The following is a 27,357-nucleotide window of genomic DNA, read 5'->3' as shown; positions in this document are numbered from 1 at the left end:
TGGTGCGAAAGAAAGCTAAACAGCAAGGATAGATCAAAGTTGGCAGTTTTATTATGACTTTGTACAGTCTCTCACCGCAGATGCTGATCCATGTGTTCTAACCAATTTTGATTTTACTAAAAAAATGGTGCGCTAGTGGAAAAAAACTCTACGGCAAGGACAAGTGAGATGACGCCATCCCTTCTATTGATAACTAATCACCCGAGCTGAGTGCATTAACACACTTCTGTCCTTTGTATATGCTTCCATAGGACTGCAGAATGACGTACACAACTTCTCTGGCACACGTAGCATGCGTTAACCAGTGGTTTTTTTTTTTTTTTTTTTTTTGTGGAACCAGTGTTCCACAAGACAAATTGAAATGCACTAGTATCCCTGCACTGCATGAGAGGTACTTTTGCCTGTGCTATTTTTAGTCATCCTGCAAGTCTCCTCATTCTTTTTTTTTTTTTTTTGTCTTAATACATGCCCTATCTCTTAACCCTAAACAATAAACAGATGAGAACAGTTCACTTGCTTTCTACAGTGCATGGCAGTCCCAGTAATGGCCTCTTGGAGGCAATATATTTGGAGTCACAAGTATTGAAAAACACATTTTGTTATGCTTTTATTAATCAATTTGACAAGGTTTTCTTCGTTACTTAGTATTCTTACAGTGAACCATGGCAAAACACTTCACTGTGATCAGTGTACCACGCAGAAGGCAACCCATCTTATGTCCTTGCATATCTTGACTGATGATTTCAGAGTGTTTGGCTACATCTGGTAATTTTAGTTGTCTGTAGCATATTGTTACGGCATGAAAACAATGCAGACAAGAAGATGGACAACTTCTCGCATTTCTTTGTCTGCATCATTTTTCACTGTAGGGACATTAACATAGTTTAGCATACCCAGTTCTCCATTACTGTAGTGTAATGTATGTGACAGAAGTACTGCTGCTTTGACTGTGATGTTACTCTGAACATATTGCTCCACTTACAGATGGCAAGCAAAAGTCAGAAAAGGATGATGACAATGCCTCTATGGCAAGCTTGCGATCGAATGAGGTATGCTCCTCTTTCATTCCTCATTAGTACTGAAAGTTTTATTTCAGTGTGCTCAAGCTGAACAGTATGGCTGTCCTTGTCATTTAGGTAGATGGCACCCTGAAAAACGATTTTTTAGGGAAGTGCATGCAAGGATGTGGTGTTAACAGAAAATAATAGCTGTCAACTCAGATTTTTAAAGCATAATGACGTTTTTATCTTGCTCATTTATTAAGCCCTGCAGTTAGAAAAGTTCATGCACTATCATATGCATATATTGTGCAACTATGCTGCTGTGCTCAGTGCTGGAATTTGATATAACCTTTAGCTGGTATATTGTTTTCCTGTCTCCTTGTCCCCCTAATAATCTTTGCTTTGCAGAATGGACGAATCTTGAAGATCTTTCGTACTTTCCGAAATTCCAAAGGACGGGAATATGTCCGCATTGAGACTGTGCGAAAGCCAGCTGTCATTGACACGTACGTCAGAATACGTACGACCAAGGATCCAAACTTCATGTAAGCCACTCAGCTGCAGCATTGTCTGGGGGGCTTCTCACAGTGGCATTGTTGCATTATTTTTTCAATTATATGTACATGTAGTGTAGGGCAATTGGTAGGGCAAGTTTCAAACTTTTTTTTTTTTTTTCATTTTTTTTTTCACTGTGGTGTTTTGCTGAACAGTTGTCTCATGCCTGGTTAATTTTACTGCAAGCTGCTGTTGTGAACTCTTTCCTGGCAGGTAACGACGTAAGGCAATGTAACACAGTCGTCGTAATCAATGTAATCTGCCCACATTCGTACACACTGGCTTGTGGTGTAGTGGGCATTGAACATAACTTGAATCACCTGCTTAGGTTGGTTCATCGGCACTGCAGTGGTACAGGTTTGCACAGATTAATCATAAGGTTGTCACAGACTTGCTTCAAAATACAGTAAAACCTTGTTGTGAGGAAGTTGAAGGGGGAGCCAGAATCACTTGGTTGTATCCATTATTGCATGTATTGCAATATGAATACCTATGAGGATTTCAAGGGGAATTTCACTTACTTTGTTATATTCATTATTTCTTTATATCTCGTTTCATTATAACATGATTTGACTGTACATAAGAACACACAAAGGCCCAATAAGAGTGTCATAACTGTACCGTGGAATGAAGCGGGACCGTGATTCTTTTCTTTTATTTCGTTACTTGATGGCTTGACTTTGCATGTGAATGCGCACATCCTCTTGCAGACGCCAATTTGCATCGACTCTAGATGAACACCAGAAGGAGGAGATTAGGAAGGAGCGAAGAAGGTGAGTCCTTCCCTGAGATTCTTCATAAAAATTTTGCTGCAGACTTGTACATAGTTTATTTGCAAACCTTTCTGAAACAGAATTCAAGAGCAACTGCGGCGACTCAAGCGGAACGCTGAGAAAGAGAAACATATCCCTATGAGAAAAAAACCGAAGAAGGAGCAACCACAATTAAAGGTGTGTACTTTGTGTTCTGTTTATTACATTTTATTAAGTATGTTTAGTGTGACAGTATGAATACGCAAGACTAGATAGCACCGAGATACTGCTGTTGTGATGTGCATGAGTTTTGCTTTAACTGTGCTGCTGTGCTGATGCAGTAGAGCTCCTCTGGTACATGCCCACTTTCTGCCAGATTGTCGAATCATCAGGGCATAATCCCAGCATAACGCTCGTAGGCTTCTATGTGTAATGTTCCTGCCTTATACATCATCAGCCCACCCAGTTTCTGTGGAGTAGATCACTGTAGAAACACAGAAGTAGCTAGAAAGGGTGACAAGCATGAAAACAGCAGGAGCCACATTCATTGTAGGCCACTTTCAGGGATACTTTCACAGGTAATAATGCTCAGCACGACGCCTCACTGAAGCAGTAGGAATCCTGTCAATGCACTCAATAAGAGTGACATAAAAGTGACACTCTTGGAACTTTCACTTTTCCTGGCTTAGCCACTATGTACATTGAAAGTGATATCACAAAAGTTGGGAATGCAGCTCTGGATAACAGCAATGCAAAGCAGCAGTGGGACAGCAGTGCCCGCACAGCAATGCCTGGCACTAATCTGTGACGATGACCATTAGCAACACTGGTGTCACTTCTAATAGTACTTACCTAAGCAGTTCATAATCAAGGCACGTGACTAGTATAACAGTCTGCATTGCTCATATTTGCAGTGCACTTTTTCTTGGTGCCAACATGCAGACATGAACTCTGCATAAGTACCGTTAGATATGGTAAACATTTGTGAGGGAGAATCAGCAAACTGTGGTTAATCATTTTTGGCCATTCTTAAGACTGATTTTGATTTGTGGGGTCACAAGTGTTCATCATAACACACAGCAGTGTGAACAATAAACAAAAAGAGAATTAATTGGCGCCTTCTATACAAGAATGCCAGTGAACCGAAACACATACGGAGAATGGTTCCTTGATGGAATGCTGAGGAATTTAGGAAGTTCAACTCACCATGCAAAGTTGCCAAGCAAATGTTCACTCATGCCTGACACTGGCACCTAAGACATTCGTGGGTGCAGTCCTGCATACAAAAGCATGTCCGAGTAGTCGTGTTCGCCTATACTGGTCTTGCTCTCTGAAGGTGAACAGAAAGCCCTGTGCGGGTTAGTCCGGCAGAGTGCAAGAACAAGTGTGCGGTCAGTCCACTTGCGTTAAGTGTCCCGCAGCTGAAGAGAAGGAAGCAAATTCCTTTTGTGCCCCAGTCATCCACGCTGTGATGTGGCATCAGCATTGGAACACTTGCGCCTTCTCTCATCGTATCTGCATAACTACAACACTTGACTCCCTCTGCCGCGTGTATGTTTAGTGGGGAAGCCGAATGCTAGGAGACATAATAGTCACATGAAAATTAATGCCGCTCACATCCCCCTATACTCACTGCTGAAGCTCGGTGCTTGGCACAGTACAACCATCAGAGCAGAGGAACACTTGCCTAATGCAGAGCATACTCAGCGATCATTATCAGCATAATTCTCAAAGGTTTCTGAATGAAGAGAACCTTACATGCAGAACAAAAGAAGCGGTAATATCATGACCAATACTTTCATTGTGTCAAACAGATTGCCCTGCCACTTTTCACATTTTGCAAACCGTATTCTGTATTGAAGTGCAGTATGTGCATTCCACAAAAATCATTAACATGTAAATCTTCCTGTGAGAGTGTCACTACTCTCTCTTGTTGAATGACCAGAGGAAACAGAATTGTGTGTTCTGTTGAGTTGAATGATCAAAGGGGCCTTTACAGTTGAGCTCAAATTTTAGTTGGGTTACCTAACCTATAATAAATGCATTATGAGACTTGCGTCAACTGCTCTTGCCTTTAGTGGCACATTTTGCTCAGGCATTCTACTGGCTTATATGACATTATCACAAGGCCCCATTAGAAATGTCAGCAGGGTTCTACTGTAGCAAGCCAACTGGCCACCTTGTTCAAATAGAAATTAACAGTGCACAATTATGCAATATGCAAATTGGGCATTATTAAAGAAAGTGACCCTTCAAAGGTAAACATTAGACAGTAGTCACTTTGGCTGAGGAATACTTGAAATTGTGCTAAATAATATGCGAATGCCAACCAACTAGACATAAGTTCAACCAAGAATTTCAGAGTCCTTCCAACTCCTTCACCAGAGGCGATTTTGAGAAGCTGCAGCAGCTTTTTATTAATCTGGTCTCCATTTTTGGTGGTGGTCTTTGCTAGAGGTGATCTTGCAGAGACCCCACATGTAGGCAGGTGGCAAAGCTCCCAGTGACTGTTTCATTGTCCCAGCAGTGGCCATCATGTACCACCACCCAACTTACAGCCGCTTCCATAGTTTCATCTCGGTCTGACGGATGACGGCACCATCAATGTTGTGGTCAGACATCTCACAGTGTTTAGCTACTGCAAGCACTGTGGCTTCGATGTTAAGTGCCGTATTTTCTATTCGCGTCCTCTTGGAAAATTCAAAGTGTCATTTACAAAATCTCCTGTGATGAGTGCCTAGCAGCATATGTAGACGAAGTAAACAACAAACCTTTTTGACCAATTGAGGCAGCACAAAAACGATCTCCGCCACCTGGGCAACCATCTCAGTAAGACGGCGGCTGAACACTGCGAGGAATCTGACAACATTGAAAATGATGCTTCTCTCATCTTTAAGGCTGAGGAGAGCCTATAGAAAAGGCTGTACCTTCAGTTGTGAAACACTCAGGCCTCTCCAGGGCAACCAACCTGTAATTGGGAGCTTTGTCACCAGCTTACACTGAGTGTCTTTGCAAATGCCTCCTCCTGTGAAGGCTGGAGTCACAACCAGAGTCACAAACCAGATTAAAAAAAGCTTCTGCAGTGCCCTCATCCTTGATGGAGGAATAAAAATGACTTCAAAACGTTATGTGGAGTTCAGTAAACTTGGTTAGCAATGTAGTGTAATTGGCGGCCTCTTGGAAAATTCAAAGTGTCATTTACAAAATCTCCTGCAATGACTGCCTAGCAGCATATGTAGACGAAGTAAAAAAAAAAACCTTTTTGAACAATTGAGGCAGCACAAAAACGATCTCCGCCACCTGGGCAACCAGCTCAGGTGGCGCATGTTAGTTATTAGAGAGGAAGGACAAATCTGCTGTTAGAGTAACTATTTTCGAACTACTCGGAACCTAACCTAAAATGTTAGGCCTAATGTTAAGAGACAGGAAGAGAGTGGTGTGGATCAGAGAGCAAACGGGGATAGCCCATATTCTAGTTGACATTAAGTGGAAAAAATAGAGCTGTGCAGGCCAAGTAATGCGTAGGATGGATAACCGGTGGACCATTAGGGTTACAGAATGGATACCAAGAGAAGGGAAGCGCAGTTGAGGACGGCAGAAAACTAGGTGGGGTGATGAAGTTGGGAAATTTGCAGGCGCAAGTTGGAATCAGCTATCGCAAGACAGGCATAGTTGGAGATCGCAGGGAAAGGCCTTCGTCCTGCAGTGGACATAAATATAGGCTGATGATGATAGTGTAATTTGACTCCATCTTTAAATGATCCATTTAGGTGCTGTGCAAGCAGAAATTGGAACCCCAGACTTTTTCTTTGTTTTGAACAGGACTACAAATTTTGTATTGAGTACTTCATTGAGCAATAACTGTTTGCAGTTGCCCACTTTTTTTATTTATTTTATTTATGTACCTTCAGGATCGTACGGCTTTACAGAAGGGAGTGGTTACACAAAAGAACATCAACGTAAAACAATATAAAGTGAGTTTTGTCAATATCAAATCACTTTTAATTATACAATGCTAGCTGAGGTGCCACAGAAGAGTTAAGCTGTTAGTGTGGCTTTGACATAAGCGAATAAGCAGCTGCACTTATGAATTTGTAACCATAATGTTGACACAAGCATGTTTATTTTTTTATTAGGCCTAACCCGCATGTTAGTTATTAGAGAGGAAGGACAAATCTGTTGTTAGAGTAACTATTTTCGAACAACTCGGAACCTAATGTGCACAAAACAAAGATTTGTGAGCACCAAAGAACTAGAAACCAACCATTGCCTTTTGTAGTACAACCACGTCCAAGTTATTTATCTTTGTTAGATTCCATATTTAATCAAATAGTGCTATGGACAGATCATGTAAATTCCATGAGCTTGCATGCAATCTGTGTATTAATGAATGAATCGGTGTATGAATCAGTGTACTAATCACTATGCTTGTGTTTGTTGGCATGGGGAAGCGCAACTCATGTCACAACTTAAACAGTAGACTTCTGTTAATTTGACTCGGGTTTATTTGATTTTTCAGTTAATTCAATCCCAACCGAAGGTCCTGGCCAGCGCCCATCCATTTCTATGGGCCCAAACTTTCGTTATTCTGATCCTAAAATTGGCCTTCGCCGGATAATTCGAACTTGACCAATCAGCATGCACACCCCTGACCCCTATAGTGACCCTGACAGCAACCCCTTTAGTGGCAGCATCGGTACCGGTGGAGCTTATGGGACGATGAATGTGTTGAACACACTAAAAAGCCAAGATCCCTCGAGCACATGTCATCTCTCGTCGAAAATGCCTATTTTTGGCCTGTCCTATGAAGATTTTGAAGCAATGACCTTAGCTCACAATGTCTGATTACGATATTTACATTATTCTAATGTGCACCTTTCTTTTTTAAAAATGTCCCTAATTTTGTGTGCTCGGTTCAAGCGGACATTGAAACCAAACCACCTTTGCAGTGGTCGTGTGCTTTACCACATAACGCAAATAAATTGCGGCAGAGCTGATCTTAAAAAAATGTGTGGTGAAGTTTTTTCCAGGAAACCGGCGGCCAATGTGCAACAATATTTTTTGCTAAAGAATCGGGTGCACGTCAGATTTATACTTAGTCTGGGAGGTTTAATGTCATTCCTGCATTAGTTTTCTACTTTAGACACATAGAAAGTGGGTACACGTTTGAGTCAGGGGCGTGTTGGAATAAGGCAAATACTGCCTAATAAATCAGTGGTGTGTTTTGGTCACTTTTCTGCATCATGCCTAATTCGACCTGCCGTATAATTCGATCAATTTCGTTGGTCCCGTCAAGGTCAAATTAACGGAAGTCACTGTATCACAACTCAGCACAAGCATATGTACATTGCTTGTGCTGAGAAAAATCAAGGCAGTGATAGTAATAAAGTAACAACTAATAATATCCTGTATTAGGAGAGTATTGTAATATATTGGGAAAAAACTAGCTGTATTAGCTGTACTTAAATTGATGACACATAATCTTGTATTGCCCACACACTATTGCAAGTGACATTCTGTTGGATTTTAACTGTGCACCTAACTGTTTCCTTCTTTTGCAAATTCCACCACAATCTTGCTCAAAAAGGTGTAGGAGGTGTCGTGTAGGGAAGAGACATTTAATAAAGTACTTAGCTCGATGGTGGTTAAGTAAAGAAGCACTTTAGGCTTGTCTATCGATTTCCTAATGTCAGGTAAACTGGCTGTTTATCTTGTATTGTGCTAATTACGAAAAATGAGCAGTAGTCAAGAAAGGATTTATAAATGACCTAATTTACAATGAGTACTCAAATTGTGGAAACAGCGCTTTTTGAAAAACAAAACAAGTTGAAGATTGGATACACACTGCAGTAACAACTGGCATTCAATCACACAGTAAGACTATAAGTGAGCTGGAACCAACATTTCGACAAGTCCCATTGTCAAAGCGTTGGCTCCAGCGAAATTATATTGCTCATCACCTCCAGCCTCCATCTTGTGAACTTCTATCTTGTTTGGAATAAGACTATAAGTAGTATACAAACACATCACTTGCGTGCCTGGCCAACCTGACACACCATGATAAACGGAAGCAAGGTGATTTATATGATAGGCTGCAATACCCATTCCTAAACTTTATGAAGCACTATGGAAGGAGTGTCCATATGTTCCACCTAGCCTACGGATTTAAATGGCTGCTGTCATTAAACTTTTGGGTTCATTCACATTCCTAAAAAGAATGTTGCTAGGTTGTTAGTCTGTGTGTGTTCATCCTTTGTCTTGTTCCATTTTTGAGTACCGCTTTCCACAATGTAATGTTGCCAGTTTGCAGAGCTTTCTGTGCTTGTTCATGGCATGATTTGCAGCGTGAAGCACTGAAGTGCGGAAAGAAAATAGCAAAGGGAAGAGTTAGTGAAAGAAGGACAGACACGAGCGCTGCATACCAACTGGATTTATTGGTCGAAGAACACGCAGATATATACACAGGGATAGGGTTATCACACACGGTCTCAGAGACACACGTCAACATTGGTGGGTCAATGAACCAGCAGCAAAATATTTGTAAAAACTTACGCATGGCAAGAATTTCAGATACATTACAACTTGACTAGACTACGGTTGACATAGGCCCAACAGCTTGAACTCCTTATCGTGTGAAGCTGCTGATGGTTTGCTCATGCACTTGTCGCCATATTTCTTAATATAATATGCCTCAGAAATTTCCTGCGTTACTTGATCACAATGGCAATCCAGCACATTTGCCTCTTCAAACCGAGGCTTACAGACGCAGTTGTTGCAGTGCACCACTAGGTTATTGTGCACTGCGACGACTGCGGCTGTAGTCAGAAGAACATCTAACTTTTAGATGTTCCTAATTTCGTTAAGTTGTTTTTGTTTTCCCTAAGCTTTTTGATCATACAGCATCCTGTTTGGCCGATATAACTGCGGCCGCATGTGAATGGTATTTGACCCCTACGCAGCAATCCGCAAATCTCTTTTCATGATTAACTGCGCACATTCATCTTTCTTTATTTGGGAATCCCGCTAAGGTGTTTGTCCGTCATTCTACAAATGCGTCCGACCTTGCGTGAAGCTATTAAGACTACCTCGACACCGTATCGTGATCTGGATTTTTCCAAACCATGAGAGATGTGAAAATATGGGATAACTGCTGCTCGTTTCCTTTTGTTCTACCCTTCTGTATTTTTGCGATCTCGCTTTTTTTAGTATTTGCAACAACTTTATGCAAACCGATGAAATGACAAACGCCAAGAATCCTGTCGAAAAAAGCCTTTCTATCTGTATTTTTACGCTGTACACTGCCTGTGTGAACAAGACTTTGTTAAAGCTGTGCGAATGACGGATGAAGCAATCGCTCTCTTTACTAACTTGGAGTGACTAAAAGCGTAATTAATAACAGGCTTGGCTCTTCACGGTTCGTATCCCCAGCAGACATGATCTGGCAATTACTAAATAGTTATATCTAGGAAACACGCATTATTCTGGAAGGAAGAACATCTAACCTAGTGTTCCACTGCAACGGCTGTGGCTGTAAGCCTCGGTTTGAAGAGGAAAATGTGCTGTATCACCATCACGGTCGGGGAATGAGGGAAATTTCTGAGGCCTATTATATTAAGAAATTTGGTAGTGCGTGAGTCAACCATCAGTGGCTTTACACAGTAAGGAGTTAACGCTTTTGAGCCTATGTCACCCCTAGATTAGCCTGCTTTTAATCTCTCTGAAATTCTCACCATGCATGAGTTCTTACAAATTTCTACTGCTGGTTCATTGACCTACCCATGTTGACATGCATCTCTGACACTGTGTGTGATAACCCTATCACCTTGTGTATATATCTGTCAGTTCTTTGAACAATAAATCCAGTTGGTAGCCAGCACTCGTGTTTGTTCTTCTTTCGCCAATCCTTCGTGTTTTTTTTCCGTTTTTTTTTTTTTTTTCTACACTTCGGTGCTTCATGCTGCAAATCACGCCGTGAACTGAAACCAACTCGCCCAAATAGCTAGTCTTATTCGATGCTTGTCTAGCACTAAAAGGAGAATGAGATAATATTTGTTACCATGTTTTTAGGTTGTAGAAAGCATGTATTTACTGAGGGATTGCTGAAACATCTATCTTATGTTATTGCACAAACAAGGCTAGTGCTACCTTTGAAAAACTTAAAATGTTTTAATACAATCATAACCAGGGTGATATGGTATTATAATGCATCAGTGAGCATTAGCCTTTGTATGTATCTCATCTTGGTCCTCGTTGAATTTGCCAGTGCCAGGTGTCACAACAATCACTAGTGATGTTATTACAATAGTGATTACTTGGAAATAGGTAGGCGTGTATGTGATGGATATGTAGTTGAGGGGGCATTGCTGAAGTGTTGTAAGAGATGATTTCACAAGATAAATCCACAAAAGATGATTGTATGGTCATGTGGTAGCTTAAGTATTTTCCATAGATTCCTTCCATTTGTTCTGAGGCTATATAGTGGAGCAGATTTTCTGTAGATTCTTCACTACCTTTTTTTTATATGCATCAGATGTATATTTATAGGCTGTCCCGCATGTGACGAAAAAAGAAAGCTTAGCTAAATGATAAAGGCATTAGCTAAACATCTGGCATAGGCGGTGTATAATGATGCTTGGGAATTTGTAGTGACAATGCAGTTTAGAATGTTCTTACCAGCTAGTGCACTGCTTCCTGAACTTAAGTTGAGACATTTGGTGTGGCAGCTCAGTTCCATCACAAGGCATCTTAGTAACTTGAATAAGGGAACACAATGAGTGTGGCAATGAATGTGAAACCCACTGTGGTGGCTCAGTAGCTATGGCTTGGAATGGAATTCATGGCTCAGTAGCTAGGAATTTCATTCCAAGTCATAGGAATTAATTCATAACCATCCACTACTGCATCCCTCATAGCCTGTGTGCTGTTTCGGGACATTAAGCCCAAATGAATTAATCAACCAAATCAAAAGAAAGGCTTGTTACAATGCAGAAATATAGGAAAGTGGTCTGCATTGCAGTATGCTATGTTTGGGGTGGCTCACAGTTCACCATTCTTTTGGGAAGCACACATTAAATTGATGGACCTATGCCCCTAACATATTCTGCTTAGCTTGAACTGAACTGTTGTCAGAGTGCCTGATACAATGTTGACAAAAGTAGTTTGTAACGTTGGAATTTTTAAAAAATAATGTATTACCTTTGATGGGTTTCCTTTGGGTCGGGGAATCATTAATAAAGAAAATGTGAGCAAAGAACAGTCATTGTGGTCAGCTACTTATGAGTTTGGGGAACCTAGATAAGGGACCGTTGTTAAAAATAAGTTGAGGGCATTTGCAACGTTAGATGATTAATACCTTGGCACCTGTACTGAATAGGTGCTTTTGCATTCCTTCCCCATTGTTTAAAAATGTTTATATTCCCGTGAGAACATGTTTCTGATAAAGATAAGCAGGCTGTGAGCAGACATTAAACACCCATTGCCATAACACTGTGCTGGTAGGCTATTAAGCGCATACAGTAACTGTGTAATATGTGTACCTACCATAGCCAGTGAACAAGAAATGCACTGTATTGTGTACTACTTAGCCAAGGCTGAAAGTGTGGTCCTTGTGCCCTTGTAGCCCTCACGTGGGCATGGGCGTGTGCTATAATTACCTTACTATTTGCTACATATAACTGGTGCACATGTTTGTGCTGGTTTTGTGCAGCTAAAGTGCGGGGCATGTGGGGCTATTGGACACATGCGCACCAACAAGGCTTGCCCCCAGTACCAGCCCATGGCCCCATTGCCTCCTGTGCAAGTGGCCATGACAGAAGAACAGGAGGAAGAAGAGGAGGGCTGTGGACTGCAGGATGACAACCTTGTCAAGGCATGTGTGCCAATTTGCCAGTGTGCCAGCTGCTTTGGCAACACTGTGACCGCTTTTGTGATGTTAGAGGGCAAGGAGGGAGAAATATAGAGTAAAGTAAATTAAGGACATGGAAGCTAATCACAGTAGGTTGTGGTTAGCTACTTTCAGTGGAGAAAGGGGATGGCAGACTAAAAGACGGCAGAAAATAAAAAGAAGTGGGGTAATGTGCACATGCATGCAAGGTAGCTTGCAGCAGCTTTTGTAGCCTGCAATGTAATCAAGATGAACATATTTAATGCTGCTTATAATGAAACCTAACTTCAAGGAAAGGTATAAGTTGATGTGGTTCTGTAGTTAAGGAACAAACTGGTACATATTGTAGTGTTAAAGAATGTAAGAAAATTAAAGTGGCGAAAGTATCCATGTAGTAGAGGTTAGGTGAGTATGCTTGAGATACGAGAGACTAGGCATGCTTTGCAACCAACAAGTTATGCATTCTTGCATGTTGTTTATTACAACAAATGTCAGAATTGCACAGCCTCTGAGCTTTAAAATGTGGTTGGATTCTGAGAGGTGATAAATCTGTCACTGACTGCCTCCTTGTTGTAGCAGTATGTGTGAAGTCATCGAGTGTTTGATATCTGCAAGGAAGAGAGGTGTTTTGATGGCTGTTATTTTTAAACTGTGAAATTTCTTGCAGACACTGAGTCCATAAAAGTTTTGATAGGAGGGGATAAACTTAGAACCACTCTTCAACTTTAAGTGAAGCTGTTGAGTGAACAGCACAGCTATTCTTCACCCATCACTGTGCCTACGCAGTCACAGTAGGTCAGTTTTAAGTAACATTGGGCTTCACTGCACCAGAGTAACGAAAATTTGCAATTGATAAAGTGGCCATCCCATGCCTAGCAAAAGTTATCATTGGAATTTGTAATTCTAATACAAACACGAATTTGCCTTACTGGCTTTTCTCTCAAGGATATTTGTAGTATTATTTAGAAATGTTTACTTCGCAAGGGACTTCTTTCACAAATTTTTATGCCATTTTATGTTGGCGTCACATTTTTGCCCACCTAACAGTAGACTCACTTCCTCACTGTGATGATTTGGCAGGTGGATGAGACACGTGTGGTGCTGTCCAAGCAACTTATCAAGCACGCAGATGAGATCCGGCGCAAATCTCTGGTGCTCAAGTTCCCCAAGGAGGCCATGGCCCTCAAGAAACGACGCCGTGCAGGCACGGTCCTGCACTGCGACTACCTGCGCAAGCCGAACAAGTCAGCCAACCGTCGACGTACTGACCCGGTGGTCACCCTCTCCATCCTCCTGGAGACCATACTGAACGAGATGCGGGACTTACCTGATGTATGTGTGTGCTTGTTGCCATTACCGTTTTCACATTTGAACCTATTATCCTTGACACTCTGCCATAGTAAGCCTGTGCGGTGCGGCCAAAGTTATGGACCATGCCATGGGATCAAAAAGTTTGATGCATTATATTTATTGTAAGTGAAAAGTGCAAAAAAATAGCAGTATACACACAAAAAAAAAATTGATGTGCTACTTGCCGTAATCACTGTGGACGAAACCGTGGTTGCTATTGACGTGATCACGGGTGGTGACTAAGCAATTCTGAAGGCACACATCCCACACTCTCAGTCAAAACGAAACTACCCTTTGCCGCAACTACTGTGGACGAGACCGTGGTCGCTATCGACACTATCATGGATGGCGACCACACAGTTCAGAAGGCACACATACAACGCACACGCTAACTCAAATCAAAACTACGGCTTACCACAAACGCTGCGTATAAAATCGGTAGTCGCTATCAATGCAATTATGGATAGCGACTACACTGTTCTGAAGGCACACAGCCAGCGCGGGGTAATGCGTGGTGATAAGGCGATGAACCAAGAATAAGGTCTCAAATAGGTTCAAAGTGTTTCGGCGTGCCTGTCGTTCCTGTACCGTTTCCACTGATGACTATGTCAATGGGGACTCCGCTGCTTCATTTCAGTTGGACACTAGTGCTGCTGTTGCTCTCTTGCATTGCACATTTGCAGCGCTCTGTGCTCGCCATACTCTGAGGGCTGTCCGAATTAAGTGGTGGGCGGCCAAATATGTCCGAATTAACAAAAGGTTGATGCCATTAGGAGGAGGAAAACGAGGTGAAAGGCAAAGAGGTTAGCCAGATTAAGTGTTCGGATTAAGGGCCAGGACCAGAGGACAAATTCTATGATTTGCCCAATTAATGAGGGTCTAATTGATTATGTTTTACTGTAATGTAACTAACATTGCTGAGATGCCTCTTTTTTTTTTTTCTTTTTTTCTTGGCATGCTTTTGTTATGTGTAAATAGGCAGTCTCAAGTGCATGTCCCTTTCTGTGTGCAGACGCAGCCGTTCTGGCATCCTGTCAGTGCAAAGGTGGTGCCAGACTACCACAAGATCGTCACTGTGCCGATGGACCTGCAACGGATACGGGAGAAGGTGCACGAGAAGCGCTACCAGAGCCGAGAAGAATTCCTTGTTGACGTCAATCAGATTGTTGAGAACAGCACGCTCTACAATGGTCAGTTTCATGGCGCTCTTACCAACTGTTTTCACTGTCATTTTCTATCCCAGCTTTTTTTTACCTTGAGTTTGCCTGCAATTGCTGTTCTTGCTGTGTTAACACGATAGTGTTAAGGGCTCTGTGTTGCAGAAAATTCGGTGTCGGCGTTGGCATCCCATGAGCAAAAATTGACGTACAGTGTAGACCACTTATAACGTAAGTCGCCGGAGTCATTAATATCCGCACTATAAGCGGTACCGCACTATAACCAAAGCAACAATTTTCAAGGCCCACATATATACAAAACAAGTGCACCGAGCCACCACGCGAACCCCTCAATGTCGCGCGCGAACGGGGGGGGGGGGAAATGCGGCGGAAATTTCACCCTCTCTCAAATGGCAAGGTCGCCGATTCTGCGTTGCGCGTGTACATGCCGACGTCTCAGCCACGCTACCGTAGCCACGTGTAGAAAATGGCAGTGAACCCTTCTTTCTCCTTTATGCTTCTTCTACTTTCTAGTCTTGTGTTGACCTTGCACGCTGCTGCTATGGCGCAGAGGGAAGCAGCGGCGCTGTCCCAGGCTGGCCAACGAAACTTACCACGCCGGCAAATGCCCGCTTCCCAATAACGGCAGAAAACGAAACTTCGGGGAGCTGGCGCCGGGCCGTCTGGAGTGGCGGCGCTTGCACGGCGGCGGGCGCACACGGTGACAGTCGAAAGTGAGGGAGCTATGAGGGAGGGCGAGGGGAGCCACCGAAGCGGCGGAGTTGCTGAGGCGAAATCTGCTTCCCTGCCGCCCTCCTCCCTCACATTCCACGGTCTCCGCGTGCACCCTTCGCCGTGATGTGCCGGCGCCGCCCGCTCCCTGAAGTTTCGTTTATTGCCGTTATCGTGAAGCGAAAGTTGGCCGGCATTGGAAGTTTCGTGGCGCTCGCTCGCTATGCGCGCCGTGATATTTCACGACTCGCACTCAAGATTCTGGTTTCAGCCTCACTGGCTGTTAGTTCGTACCACGTGGCCTTCTCCTCCACTTCGTCTCTCTTTCTTCCTCGAGCACTCCTTGGGGCGCCCGTATGAGGGGAGCGTTCGCCGTCTCCGCTGACTTCCGTACTCCCAGTCAGCCGCACTGTAACCGGTATTTCGTTTCCTGCAACTGCACTATAAGCGATACATGTATACATGGAGTGCTATGGGAAAATTAACGGGAGTCTGAAAAGACCGCACTATATCCGGTTCTGCACTATACGCGGTTACGTTATAAGTGGTCTATACTGTATATATATTTAGGTATATGCATATGCCATGCCTTGGTATATGGCATGCGGTATAATGCAGATTATATTGCCACACCATTCTATCACTAAAGTTGCTCATACCTTGTCTGACATTCTTGACAAAGTTATTGCTCGGAATTTTAAAAATGGCAGCCTACAAACAAGTGCCATAAAACATAACATCGACAGCGCATGCCTTTTATGTTAAATCTTCTCAGATTTAAATATTAAAAGTGAGAAACAATAACAGAAACCCGAAAATGATGCAATTTCTTTTGGCGCGCGACTGTGCACTACCTCCGGGTTTGGCCCACGCAAGAGGCCGCGTTTCTACCTGAAAGCTTGCCTCCGTGCATAGCATTCGCCACCAGCATTTCACGGTAAACATTACAGTTACATAAGCTGCAGTTGCCAGGAAGCGTGAGAAGCAGTCGGGGATCTTTGAATGCTATCACGTTCCACTCTTAAGGCGAAGCTTAAGCGTCTTCCAATTTTTTAATAAATTTCCTAAGTTGCTTATGTACAGAGCGGTCCACTAAGAAGGTGCACTTGAGTGCAGAGCATGTCTGGAGTTTCCTCTCTCGCAAGAGCAAAATCACCTAGATTTGCAGCACATAACTTTTGCTGTGGTATCTCTGACTCCTTTAGACACACTTGTGCAATGCATTGACATTGCTTGAGTGTTCCCTTGTACAGTGGACCGAACTGTACCTGCTTGTGGGGGGACCTTACAGAAGAAAAGCGTTTATCTCTGTATAGATATTAGTGTAAAGCCATCGCTCCTTACCTTTTTACTGTTTATTTTAGTGAGATGGCGCATCTTTATCTGGCTGAAATTTCACATCATTCAAGAGGCACACTTTTTGCTAGTACGACTTGCTGCATAAAAAAAGCCAGCGACTTTCTCAGCAGAAGACTGTCACCTATCATCTATACTTAAAACTAGTGCAGCGTAATTTGAGTTGAAACAACTGCTAGACAGATTCACAACAAATCTATGGTTTGGCTGAATGCAGCAGAGTGAGTAGGTAGCGTGAAACAAGCACACCAATCTTCTTCATAATTACGACAAATGTGAAAAGAACTCGGTAACCTTTTTTTCAAAACTTGAGGTGCGCTGCATGTTAGTGTACAAAAAAAGGCTTCTGAACCGTTCAACCACTCCGTACTCATGCATGGCAGTTAAATAAAGCATTTTTACAAGCCATCTGTAATTGTTGTTTTGATTGATTTCAACATTTGCACTCAGGCCCCAAGAGCCCGTTGACACAGGCAGCGCAGAGCATGCTAGAGCTGTGCATCAAGCGCTTTGCTGAGAAGGAGGACAAACTGATGCGCCTGGAGAAAGCCATCAACCCGCTACTGGACGACGATGACCAGGTGGCCCTGTCCTACATCCTGGAAGGCATCGTAACTGACCACCTCAAGAGCATTCCTGAGTCGTGGCCCTTTCACAAGCCTGTCAACAAGAAGTTTGTAAAGGACTACTACACGGTCATCAAGAGCCCCATGGATCTGGACACGATCATCAAGAACATCAAGGCCCACAAGTACCACAGCCGAGAAGAGTTCTTTACCGATGTTGAACTGCTGTACCGAAACAGCATGCAGTTCAATGGCGCTGACAGCCAGTTCACCCAGAAGGCTAAAGAAATTGTTGATGCCTGCCGTACGGCACTTGACGAGGTGTGTGCATTTGTTGTCTTTGTTAACTCCCTGCAGTAAGTTACCTTAGCATATGCCTCAGCTGCACAAATGTAACAAGAGCTTTTCCATCATTTTGTGTTATCCGCCTAAAAATGCACTTTGTGGTTATTCAGGATTATTGTATCACAAGTTTCTTTCCTCATGCAGTGGGCTTGACCATTAAGCACCAAAGCAAGGAGAGAAAGTAAATTCTAGACCTTATGTGACATTTTCTAATTGGACTTTCCCTCGTGTCTATGATGCATTGAGGTGCAGCAAGAGACAAGTTTGGCAGTGGGCTGGGACTTGCTCATTTTATGTCACACTGCTCACTGAAAGTTGAGAAATAGCTACGCAGAAATGGAAGATAATATGAACAAACACCTTTTAAACACTTGGTTTACTTGTATTTGTACACGAGGTTTCCATAGTTTTTTTTTTAGCCCCTGACTGTAGTTGCCGAAGGCAGTGTCAGGTTACTCAATTCAATTTTTTTTTTTATCAGGCATTGAAAAGTTTGTCGACACATTGTACATGTTAATACATAATTTAGCTTAGACCAATACTGTACCATACTTTCATCTTACTGAATATTACGAAAAGCACTTGGATGAAAGTGTGTGCTCAAGCTGTCTTGCCAGATAATTGTTAGGATTAATGGGTACTTCAAAATCTCCTTTTGTTACTCAGGTTGTCATGCAATATTGGGTGTTAAGCCCTGAAAAAGAAATTGAACTCTGTAAAATAGATATTATGAATATTACGATCTGCACTCACATAACAGCTGCACCTATGTTCTTAAAAAATGTATTAAATTTTACCTGTATATGCCACATCCATAACTATAGGAGGTGAAAAGAGTTCATCTGAACTAGGCAACAAACCCAGCTTATCAGGCAGATGCCATAGTTACACAACAGTGCATTGTATACTTTCCAGTGTTTATCTATCTCAGCCTAAGCATGATTATATGGTAATTTTGCCATTTCACGTTGCTAAACCATTGTGAAAAACCATTGACTAAAATGAAAAATTGCATTTATTGGTGTAATAGCCACACCCCAAATTTTTGTGCAAAGTACCGAAGAAATGTTGCACCTATTGTGTGAACTTATACAGCTAGTTATCAATCTGATTATGTACCTTTATAATTATTATTGCATAATCATTGTACAGTCGACACTCATTAAAACGAACCACAATAACCCAGAAAAAAGGGTCTGTTATATCCAAAGTTCATTTCATCCAAAATTAGGGTCGCGGTATGTTGCGAAACGGTGAAACTTCACATATACTGTACTGCTGTCTAACTCGTAAGTGATAGCAAAAACAATAAAAACATTGAAATTATTATAATTAACTATAGATATATGGGTTTGCGTGGCAATCGTACAACCACGCATGCAGCATAACATCTTCCTGTTCGCTGTTTCTCAGATGCCGGTTGCTGACAAATGCCAGCTTCCCTGTACTAGGGCATACATACACCTGCAAAACAGCAAGGTTAATCGCTGGCACAATGGTGGGGAGCAGGCTGGCTAGCGCTGTTATGCAGGCCACCTGGCCCGAGAGCATCCCTGTCTGCTACGATTCGTTCATCACACAAATTAGTGGCCTGTAGTGTAAACCGATGTCTTAATTTTATCTTTCGCAACAAGCAGCGAGCACTGTCAAATCTGTAGCACGAACAAGAGTCGCAGTATGAAGCAAGTTCAACTCTGAGCCCGTGTCTGACTATCGCTACATTACACACAAGACACTATTGTGGGAAGCTTGCTGCTAGTGTATTCGTTCCTTAAAAAAAAAGTGCATTTTCGCTGATACCACACGCGGGCGAAAATAGTTGCGTGCAGCATACTGTCGCACATACACATCATCGCAGCAAAGTCCGTTCTATTTATATAATCTAGACAAAATTGTTCTATTGTAACCAATAGTCCGTTATAGCAGGGTCCGCTAAAATCTGGATTGGTTGCATTGATAATATAGGCTGACCAAGCTAATTGAGAAGAATAGTCAGTTATGGTCGAAAAGTATGTTGTGTGTGGACCCATTGTAACAAATGTGGACTGTGTAATTTAAGAACAAAGTCCTGATTTTGTGTTCTGAACAAGCCCTAGCAGTTTAATGAAAAGGAGATAAACCTTTATTCGAAAAGAATGTACGCTTCGGTTAAAAGCTTCAGACAATATGGCACAAGAAGAGAGTGATTAGTGGCACTGTTGCAGAGGAATATTCTTGCATCTGTGATAACCACAGTGTATTCAGCCCCATTTAATCAATGTGTTGTGGGTGCTTTGGTGGCATAACTTGAAGTAATGCAATCTGTAGAAGGTGCTGATTCGTATGCAGTAATTCTTTATTCTTGTTTTCCTACTGCTATTGCTCAAAACCATCTAAAAAAAGGAGAGAAAATGTTGAGGTGCCATATGTAGATGCAGCGACTGAAGGGGTTATCAATCAATGTGTGGTCAGTCTTACGAAGGCCTGGAAATGCTTGTGCAAGTGTGCCTACATTTGAGCAAAACTACTCTATATAAATAGTTAGCGTGTGATGTCTCAAATATAAAATCTTGTGCCATTGCATTCTTTGTAGCATGACAGCCAGCTGAGCCAGCTTGAGCAGGCCATCAAGGTGGCTCAGGAAGCAGCTCTGGAGGCAGCTGACACTGACTCGGTGGCCACAGGAAACTCCTACCCTGCGGAAGACAGTACGTTTGCTGAAAGTGACATGGCACGGGACGACCTGGATTCTCAAGCTTACACCAGTCTTGCCAGGGTAAGTTTCTCCATCCAATTGACAGCTGTCTGATACCTGTCCTTGATGCTGCGGAATAAATTCAGTCAATGCATTTAATGTTGATTCACTTTTACTGGCAGCGTTTACCTGGTTTATGAAAAGGTCGGGTCGAGTTTATGGCTTTTTTTTTTTTATCTTTAAGCAGAGTTCTATGGAAGTTTCTCAAAGAGAAGATTGATATGTGGGTAGAATATACTGTAACACTATCAACTTTATTACAAAAGTGCATATCATCAGCAAGCCATGACTAAGGTGGATTTGTGTTTATTCCAGTGGAAAAAGAAAAAGAAAGCTTCACATATTTAAACAAGAATGTTGCTTGGAGTAAGAAGCACTGATTTTCATCTGGTGCTGTGAAATCACTCCTGAGCCATTGTGTACCATTCTTTCTCTAGCTTGAAAGTAAAATGGATAGTCATTAAATATTGCCCAGAATGACTGCTGCTGACAAGCTGACAAGTGCCCTATTCAAAATGTAGGCAGTCAAGGCACTCTCACCGAGACTATATTTGGTCGATCACTTGATGATTTCGCTTTCGCTGCATGCTCATTGGCCAAGTTGCTCAAAGCAGACGGAATGAAGAAGTTTCTTGGGTGGGACCGCTGTATCATCCTGTTGTGTAGCAGTCATGTGTGCCTATGGGCAGTAAGGCCCTGTGCTGGCTGTTACATCATGTAAAATTGGACACGTTGTTGAAAAGCAATCAATCTAAAACACTGCCCTATTTCTGTGCCAAAAAAGATGGCAGTCATCTTTCTCTATTTCCTCTGCATTATCTACCTCTGACCATGTCCTGCCTTTGTGTCCCCTGTGTATGTGGCAGCTGTCATCACGGAAGCGCAGTGACAGTGGAGCCCCAGAGGACTGTGAATTTGTAGATGTGGAAGGAGACGAAGAGGGTGACACTTCACTGCTTGAAGGAAGGTGTCCGTCTTCCACAACTGGGCCAGACAAGAGCGTGTTGGACCAGGACCTGCAGATCACTCCCGAAAACAGCGAGCCTGAGGAAGAGGACATGACAGGGGACTCCGATGATGAGCACCCCCATGTGCTCATGACCCGGGCCTCTATGGTGCAGGAGCCAGAGGTGAAAAGACACCACTAAGCATGTGATAAATTGAGGTTACGCTTGGCCTTGGCTTTCAATTGATAATGTACATGCTCCCGTGAAGGCACCCCATCCCACCCATTATGAGCAGTGCATAAAGTCAGAGGAAGCCCGGGGAGGGAGGGGGGGGGGCCTAGGGCCCCCCCCTCCCTCCTAGGGCCTAGGCCTCCCCTCAGAAGGTCAACTGTAGCGCTGCGGCACCCATTCGACAAGCGCTGGAGGTGATTTTATTACCAGTAGTGCCTTGTGCGGGGCAATTCTAACTCTCCAATTTTTTTATTAACAATTTAATCGCAATTAAATGGTTTGTGTGACCTTAGCAAAAACAGGAAAGCACGTTGTCGTACTGCTGCATGCATTTCCCCGAGGCACTGCACATGACCGTCACCACCCTTGTTCGACTAAGATCCATGGTACAGCATACTCTTTCATGAGCCACCATTCCAGCTACCTGCTTGTGAATTAGTGAAGGTTCACCTTGGTTTCTTTAGGTTACCAGTTAATTTTTATTCGTTTAGTTATGCATTATGAGTGCTGTGTTATACCAAAGCCACATGCATTTTGTACACTTTTGTGGGTAAGTAGGCGTGAAACCATGAAATATATTGTTGTAGTGTCTGAGGTTGTCAGTGAAGCTAAGTGTTGCAACTAGAATTATTTGCTTTGAGTCCACATATCTTAAACCCTTTACCTCCCGAATTATTTTTTAAAAAGACGTTTCCAAAATGACAATTTTCTTGTGCTTGGGTGAATTGGCACATTAAATAAGTGACCGAAATACACTCAGAATAATATATTTATTTGAAGAACGCCCTTTAATTTTGTTTAATTCTGGAGAAAGTTGTCTTCACTACACTGCTCGAAGTTAACTTTTTCAGCGCCAATAAAGTGAACGAAAAGTATATATACAGGGTGTTTCAGCGAACACTTTCAAAATTTATTTAAGGTTGCCTGTGGCAGATAGCCCAATTACAGTTAATTAGCTGGTCTACTCGAAGAGGCGGACATTACTTGCACAAAAAATTGAAATGCATAATCGACTAATCAGCAGAAATTCACTAATGAGGTTTCTAACTAATTACCTGATGGCCCATATTGCAATTTACAAATTGTAGCCGTGGAGTTCGCAAGGCGGATCCACTTGGAATTAATTCTCAGGATGACACCAGTTTCGAGATAATAATTCTCGAACTTTGCGGAGAAATGCATTGGCGTTCCAGTTAATTTTGTGCTTCAATGCATAAATCAATGATTTGTTAAGAAACTAACTGGAACGCCAATGCATGTGTATATATATATGGGCATGTGTGAGCATGCGCACGCTAAACTCATCACCACCCTATGAGGGCCCTTCCTCAACTGAAGGCAGACTTTAAGCCCTGATTATGAGGCCAGGAACTGGCACCATCGCACCTGCATATGAATGTCCGAGTGCCATCTCCTAGCTGTAAAATTTATTACTGGACAGAAACCATTTGCTAAGCATTGAAGTTGTTGCCCAAGAAAACAAATTCTGAAGCCAAGGCACGGCACCTGTATCTGATGGTCCAGATACTGTTTAGCCGTTGAGTTCATTACTGGACAGAGGCCATTTGCTAACCATTACCATTCTTTAACAAATAGTGACACACATCTGTTTTTAATTTTAATGAAGCCTTTCTTATAACTGACTAAATTTGTATTAACTTTTGTGGAGCATGGGGACTAACCTGCTTGAGACATAGCTTTATCTCTGTGATGTAATTTGTATGCTATGTTGACCTTTATACTCATATTCTGTCCCTAGGTGATGGAAGACACCGAGATGATAGATGAGAACTATGACCCATCCGAGTTCCTGCTTCAAGGCAAATACCACTTCCAGCCAATGGAAGATGATGCACCGCAAGCCATGGAAGCAGGAGGAGAGGATGACCAAATGGATGGCAGTACCACTGCACGAAGCATGGAGACCGGTGAACCGTCTGCAGCCCAGGACAATGTCATCAGCACAGATCTGGCCGTTTCAGAATCTGAAGAGGAAGGGGAAGATAGGGGGGATCTGCTGAACCTTGAAGATGCACCAGAGAAAGATGAAGAGGACTTGTGGTTCTGATCATATTGTACATAAAAATAAACACATCATTTTTTATCTGCTCATCATAAAATGTTGTCCTGCTGAGTGCAGTCTGGAAGAAATGCTTCATGGAAATTCTTGAGGTAGTGTGAAAGAAGTCACACCTTTATCAGAAAGGCGAAGCATTGATAGCGATACCAAAGTATATTAGACCATTACACAAAGTAAGGCTCGTAGTTTTATGGGCAGTATAAGTTACAGTAAATATTCATCCTCTTACTAAATAAACAAGAGTGGTGTCACACTCCTAAAGACAAAAGAGTTAACTTCATGACTGCGAGCACTTGTGGTCACAATCCTGGTGGGATGAGCAGCACCGGCAGTGGGGAGTGCATGTGCTTGTCATAAGGCGACTGTTTCATGCTGCCACTCTTTCCACCATTTAAACTACCCCTCACCTCCAGAACTCAGCAGATTACATGACCTCCAACACTGGGCATGGGGGAGACAGCGCATCAAGCCACCAGACCTCTTGGCTCACCCTCGCTGCTTGCCCTGACCCTGGCACCCACACCAGATCACTTGACCTCCAACCCATGGCGTGCAGGCCGTGTATGCATTCAGTCGCTCAGGCGAGACGAGTTTGGCGGGCTGGTATGTGCGGGCCGCGCAAGCACCGTCGCTGTCTGGCGATGGTGCAGGCGGCACATGCGCGCCTCAAGTGTCCATGTAATTGCTATTGCAATAAAGCTGACCGAAGCTTCTCAGCAATTCCAGAGCTACAGCCACTCTCAGCATCAACTGAAAGTAACTGGAGGGAAGGTGCATTTCTCGAACAACTCTTTATTGCAGTAATCAGGAAGGAGCTACATTATTGATGCTGCTTTCTGCTCGGTGGGCACTCTAGTTGAGGTGCATTTGCAAATATGGAGAAGGGTGGTTTGCCATCCACTTGTAGCAAAGGCAATCAACCATTTTTATGTAACAAACACACCTTTGTGCAGTGAATTCTGATGTCTTATCGCGTGTGAGATTGTGAGGAGCGAGTACTTCATTGCCCACTTATTGCATGTTGGAGCAATTTCACCTGTCCATCTGCCGGAGGTAGCTTGGGCTGCATGCCTAATACTGCCAATCATGCCTTGTGGCCAAAGTGATTTGTAGCATGAACACTGCATAGCCCAAGTTTTCTGCGTAGAGTGACTTTAAACAAAAATGGAGATTTTCAAATGCAATTACTGGGCGCAGAGGTAAGTATGCAAATGTAATAATGGATGCTGCTTAGCTCTCCTAAAAATAGGTTTGCTCATAATCTACCCATTTGGTAAAGCAATGTTAGTGAAAATAATGATGTAACACACAGAAATGGGTGCAATTAAAGTTTTTAAAAATCGGTGTAGTATGTACCATACATTGAACTGTAAAGTTAAAGGAATGTTAAAGAGGCATTTTAGATCAGTAGACTACACTTGAGGAACTGCAAGTAGGCAATGCTTCTCATGAATGGAGGATTTTTGTGCCAGAGACTGCAAATAAAATGAAGTGCCACCTTGAAATCTATATGCTAGGTGGGCATGATGTGGCAGTTTTTGATGACACTTAGTATAGTTAATCATTAATAAAAGAAAGATGGTTTGGGAATAATTGGATGGCATGGTAGCATTAGGCAGTTCTACATTGTCATTTAGATAAAAAGGTATTTTAGGTAATGCAGAAATGAGGCCCACATCTGACGCATCCTTGCACATCATGAAAAGTGGCACGAGTGCAGCCACAGTAAGGAGCTGAGAAAGGAAGAATGTGTCGCAAGAAGTATGGATCTCGTATGAAACTGAAACCTTGTTTTACTTTTGATAGACCTCTTGCCACTGGTTGTGGAAGAGAGCAGCACAGTTAGGTTAGGGAGACACTGTTAGGGACATCGCAGTCTGGTGCACTTGCAGCATTTTCAGGCTAAAACACTTAAATGAAGAAATTTTAAATGTACTGCAATCTTAAACGTGAACATTAGTATGTGCAGTTCTATGTTTTGTTTGACTGGAAGTATGTTTAGTAGGGGTGCGCAAATATTCGAAACCTTCTAAAAACGAATCGAATAGTGTCCTATTCAATTCGGTCTTCGAATCAAATAGCCCCTATTCCTAAATGTCAATATTCTAATACTTTTCAAATATTTCAAAACATCAAGTGCATCCAATTAGACATAAAATTGGAGCAAAAGTACGTTAAATTTTCACCTCCGCAGGGCATAGTAAAGACATAGAACACGAGGACTTGCGAATTGGAGCAGGCTATGTCAATTAGTATGTAGCCGTACTTTACAGGCTATACAGCAATCATTCGCACTCTCTGAAAAGTCCTGTGCATGCGAAGAAACTACTCGTTTGCTCCTAATGCTCCATTTGTGCTTTTGATAAACAATACTTCGTATATGTAATGACAGAAACATGCTAACTTTAAAAATACTAGGATGTGAACATTGTTTTATATTAATTGTGACAACTGTTGATTATTTGAAAACTATTTGAAAACTGTTCAATTCGGTTCGCTTCTGGCACTATTCAATTCGTATTCGGTTCGGTAAAAAAATCGCTATTCACGCACCCCTAATGTTTAGTAGAGGAAAAGCAAAGTTTTCCGAGTCTTGTGTTCTCAAGAACAGGATGATTGGGTAGATAGTTGGGTATTTTTTCTCGGTGTAAGCATGTTATTGCATGCAGTGGGTTTACTAATTCTTTCATAGTTTTTCACAATGTGTTGCACCACCGGGCATAATTTTCAAGTGGCTAGATAGGTGCTTTTCAAGCCTGCTAGACATGAAATAGTTGATGTTCTTATATCTAATGATCCTGTAGTGAGTTTTTCGCATGGAGTCCAGATTCTGTAAACTTGACAAAACTCGCTAAACAATTGAAAATTCTTAATGTATTCTGCAGCTGTATGTTATTTATGATTCTGAAAATATAAGAAATGCAGTGAAATTAAGTTCTAAATCAACAGAATTAATTGACAGCTGAAAGGGATGTAGATTGTGGTTGTGCAATACTGCAATGATTGCATTTGTCTTTCATGAAATTATTGATGTTGAATCCTTTTCAACGTGGCCCATACCCACAAGAGGAATTGGCCACACTGAGAAATTAAATGAGTGTTTATAAACAAGATTTTGAAGAAAAAAACATGAAAATAAATGCATTTTATGATAAAATATAGCAACATTTAAAACAATTGTAATTAAAAGAACATGTGATAAAGCTGTCAGTAATGAGATAGAACTCCTAGCAACGTAACCAGGGGCCGTATTCTGAAACGTTCGAATTTCGCCTAGGCGAACGTTTCAGAATACGGCCCCAGCTTGATGCTTCAATAAATTTATTTACTTTGGCATTTATTATCTATTTATTTATTTACTCTGGCATCAACTGCGTGCTGCGCGGCCATATCTTGGAAGTGATCTGCGTTGCATGGGGCCAGAGTCTATGCGATGTAGGTGCATCGACGGCTTGTAGCTTTGTGCGTGCTGTGTGTCCTCGGCGCTCAGTTTGCGTTGAAGCGATAGACAGCACGAAGGTCACATCGCTCGCTGCTGCTGAGGCGCTTCCTCATGCCAGTGTTTTGATAGTGAGTGTCCACGCTCATCGAGTGTGATGTGTTTGTTTGCCTGTGCGCACTGACACCATGCTTGTTAATATAATCGTTAATATAAGCGAATGCTTACA

The 27,357-nt window shown here is 42.4% G+C and overlaps 1 protein-coding gene across 9 annotated transcripts in view; it reads left to right on the top strand.

Moving 5' to 3' along the window:
• Nucleotides 1-23,729, top strand: part of LOC119450028 (transcription initiation factor TFIID subunit 1-like) — a 69,585-nt gene extending 45,856 nt beyond the window's left edge. For 5 of the 9 annotated variants that reach the window (XM_049665593.1, XM_049665591.1, XM_037713369.2 and 2 more), the window contains 12 exons: nt 985-1,049; nt 1,410-1,546; nt 2,267-2,329; nt 2,410-2,506; nt 6,220-6,282; nt 12,015-12,176; nt 13,272-13,523; nt 14,554-14,731; nt 17,237-17,673; nt 20,270-20,452; nt 21,298-21,561; nt 23,369-23,729. In XM_049665593.1, the coding sequence (XP_049521550.1) occupies nt 985-1,049; nt 1,410-1,546; nt 2,267-2,329; nt 2,410-2,506; nt 6,220-6,282; nt 12,015-12,176; nt 13,272-13,523; nt 14,554-14,731; nt 17,237-17,673; nt 20,270-20,452; nt 21,298-21,561; nt 23,369-23,677 (2,210 nt within the window). In that variant the 3' untranslated portion in view covers nt 23,678-23,729. The remainder of the gene's footprint in view (nt 1-984; nt 1,050-1,409; nt 1,547-2,266; nt 2,330-2,409; nt 2,507-6,219; nt 6,283-12,014; nt 12,177-13,271; nt 13,524-14,553; nt 14,732-17,236; nt 17,674-20,269; nt 20,453-21,297; nt 21,562-23,368) is intronic. The other 4 variants (XM_049665592.1, XM_037713374.1, XM_049665595.1 and 1 more) reach the window with 1 other exon arrangement.
• The last annotated feature ends 3,628 nt before the right edge of the window (nt 23,730-27,357 follow it).

The sequence above is a fragment of the Dermacentor silvarum genome, chromosome 4, assembly GCF_013339745.2.
Source record: "Dermacentor silvarum isolate Dsil-2018 chromosome 4, BIME_Dsil_1.4, whole genome shotgun sequence".
Classification (NCBI taxonomy): domain Eukaryota; kingdom Metazoa; phylum Arthropoda; class Arachnida; order Ixodida; family Ixodidae; genus Dermacentor; species Dermacentor silvarum.
This window is presented reverse-complemented; position numbering and strand designations above follow the sequence as displayed.